Source organism: Fundulus heteroclitus, chromosome 13, assembly GCF_011125445.2.
Source record: "Fundulus heteroclitus isolate FHET01 chromosome 13, MU-UCD_Fhet_4.1, whole genome shotgun sequence".
Taxonomy (NCBI): Eukaryota; Metazoa; Chordata; class Actinopteri; order Cyprinodontiformes; family Fundulidae; genus Fundulus; species Fundulus heteroclitus.
The window spans coordinates 13,925,620-13,928,620 of record NC_046373.1 but is presented as its reverse complement, the minus strand read 5'-3'; the positions used below and the strand labels follow the sequence as shown (position 1 = coordinate 13,928,620).

At 44.9% G+C, this 3,001-nt stretch overlaps 1 protein-coding gene across 1 annotated transcript in view; it reads right to left on the bottom strand.

The window, feature by feature from the left end:
• Window positions 1-1,939: 1,939 nt before the first annotated feature.
• cibar1 (CBY1 interacting BAR domain containing 1) overlaps window positions 1,940-3,001 on the bottom strand; it is a 9,320-nt gene continuing 8,258 nt past the window's right edge. The window contains exon 9 of the mRNA XM_036145145.1: window positions 1,940-2,386. Within this exon, the coding sequence (XP_036001038.1) occupies window positions 2,261-2,386 (126 nt within the window). The 3' untranslated portion in view covers window positions 1,940-2,260. The remainder of the gene's footprint in view (window positions 2,387-3,001) is intronic.

The following is a 3,001-nucleotide window of genomic DNA, read 5'->3' as shown; positions in this document are numbered from 1 at the left end:
GCTCAGTAGACATGTTAAAGATTTTGAAAAACATTCCATATAGGAAGAAAGCTAAAAAACACACAAATTACAGATATACTTTTAACAACTACTGAACTGAATTCACAAACTTTGTTTTGTTCCCTACTAAAATAAACTATAAATCAGTGCCAACTCTTTTTCACAGCTATGGTCCGGCCGCAACAGTTTTTATTGGTTCTGCTATCGGGAGCCGTTCGGTAAACTTAAAAAAAATATAATTGTATCAATTATTTTACTGTTTGGTAAGGATTTCAAAAATAAAATCCTATTTATGACCTGGTAACAATTTTAAGACCTAAGAAAGACTGATTTAAGACATTTTAATGCCAATTAAGGCCTTAGTTTTATATTACAGAATTCAATGCCTTTTAAGACTTTTTAAGGATCCGCAGGAACCCTGCACCAAAAACAGAACCTTAAGCAATACCACACGGGGACTTTAATCAGATTTGTACCTGCCAATGACACAAAGTAGTCCCGGCCTGCCAGGCAACAACTACATAAGACAACTGCCTTCACTTTTCCGGTCAGGCAACCAGAAAGGATAAGATCAACTGTATCCAACACAGCGCCGAAAATACCCACACAGCGTTTGTAGATGGATTGCTGCAAAACAGGTAATCTAAAAAACCAAGGGAGTTTCTTTATCCAGTTCTGATGAATTTTACCAAGTGAAGTTAGTGCTCAGAACGAAAATGCTTCTGGCAAAATGAGATCAGTGCCAATGACCTTAAGGGGGGGGGGGGGAAGACACGGCCCATGAAGGCATATGCATGAAGCTGCGCAGCGACGGAAGTGTGCCGCAGGTTCGACAGGAGTGGCGTGGAGCCCGGCGGCCTTTGAGTCAATGATAAGGACCTGGAGCAGTGACTGACCTTTCCCAGTAGTCCCTTCCACCCCCCCAGCTCCTCTGCCTTTATGTCTTGTTGTTTTTCAGTCTCTGACTCATAAACCAACTCTTGCCTCCTCTGGCACCTCTGACTTTCTCTGCTACAAACAGGAGGCTGGCGACGTTTTCGCCCCTCCGATCGTGCAAGTCTCTCCCCCCCCCCCCCTTCGTTCCTGTCAGACCCAGTTTCTCTCACAAGTCACTCGTTCGCTGCGATAGGGGAGTGGAAGGTTTATCTGCGATTGGAAAAGTTCTCTGACTCACCCCATCACCCAAACTGCAGGTGATGACTCACCGTAACACAGGCCATTCAGTTCAGCGAAGGCAAACGGCTACGTGAGCGCGTGTCAGCGCGGCTGTGTTTGCATACACATTAACCTTTATATGCATTAGGGTGCTGTTGCACAGAGGTTTCATGACACACCACCTACGCACCTTTTAGTCAAAGCCAGTGAGATAATTAACGTTGCTGTAGGAAGGGGAGGGGGGTGGTCTCTCGTGTTTATTGCGTATAGATACAAATTGAAGTTTAAAGACTGCAAATTTGCATACATTTTGTGTAACTTTAACAGATGTGCATGTGTGCAACCGAGAGCCAGAGGCTTAAGAGAATTCATTATGACACAGGCAGCTGCGAACTATAAAATGTGTTGAGTGACTCATCCAAGACAGACAGGAGCCATCAGCGGACACTGTGGCTGCAGCCTCCACCGTGACACACAACATGCTAAAAACACACGCATCGCGGGTGTTGTCCAGTGCGATATGCTTGCTCAGGGGCTTGTTTAATGTTACGCATAAATACAGATTCATCCACATGAACAGAGACGGTGCGCTAAGCAAAAAAAAAAAGTTTCCGTCTCCCATTTGTTCCATTTTTGCATGTCTGTGGCAGAGATGAGTCACTTTTAACTGCCGTCGTCACATAACTACTGTCACTTGGACTGATTCACTCTCCCGACAGTTTCTAAAATAACAATCGGGCTCTCTGCAGGGTTTTTTTTTTAAAATGAAAACGCAGCGAGAGTACACCTTGTACTTAGATTCTTTTTATTAGATGGGGTACGGTTTCATTGGAACATGACAGTTCATACGAATACGATGTGTATTCAGAGACTGTGTGAGGTATAAAAAAAAAAAAAAAAGTAAAGCTAAAAGAAATGGCCGGCTGAAATATACAAACAGCAGAACAAAAAAAAGGATGTCTTGTACAAAACGACACAACTACAATACTGTTCCACCTGGGCAGAGTCTTTTTGGCAGACAATCAGCGTCTCTTTGTAAAACAGCTCATCTGGATGTTGTTCTCCTCTTTCTCCCGCGCAGGCAAGCACAAACAGTTTGATGAGCTTAATGTTCGTCGTCTGAGTCCTCCTCTTCATCCTCGTCGCCCTCCTCCTCCTCCTCAGAATCCTCTTCCTCCTCGTCCTCATCCTCCTCCCCTCTTCTCGTCTGGCGGCTCGAAGCTCTTTGTTGCTGTGACAACAAATTAAGTCACTGCGCAACTAAAACACTTTGCAGACAGGTATCAGGCATACTTTGTGCTTCGGGTTCAAGGCAGAACATTTTTTTTTGTTTTGTTTTTTTTGCTCCTCCAGCTCGGCTCGTTACCAAAGCGAGCACACCCTGAAATCAGATCGCATTCCTCAAAATCCACGTTTTACTTTCAGATTTCTGGTTGTAGTTTCACCCATCGCCTAAGCCGGTTCTGCAACGGGACTTTCTCACAGTCGGCCCCGTGTTTCCGAAAGTGGGAGTGATTGCCCCCGGATAAATTCAAACCTAATGGTAGGAGCCGGGGGGTATGACGAGTCTGAAGCGAGCTGGTGTGACAGGAGGGTGTTGCAATGCGTCTCTGTGACCTCCAATCTGAACATCTCGGGGCAGATAAAGCATCTGAACACACTGTTAAACGGTTTCTACGGCTTGCACAGCTTTCCGCACGCCAACGCTGCGGTACGCCGCCTTGCAACTGATTTCATAATCAAACTTTGTTACAATTATCCCATCGTAACCATAAACGTCACTGTATGGGATTGGGACTTCATATATTAGAGCAACACAAAGTTTAGCATAGTTGTGACGTCGAAG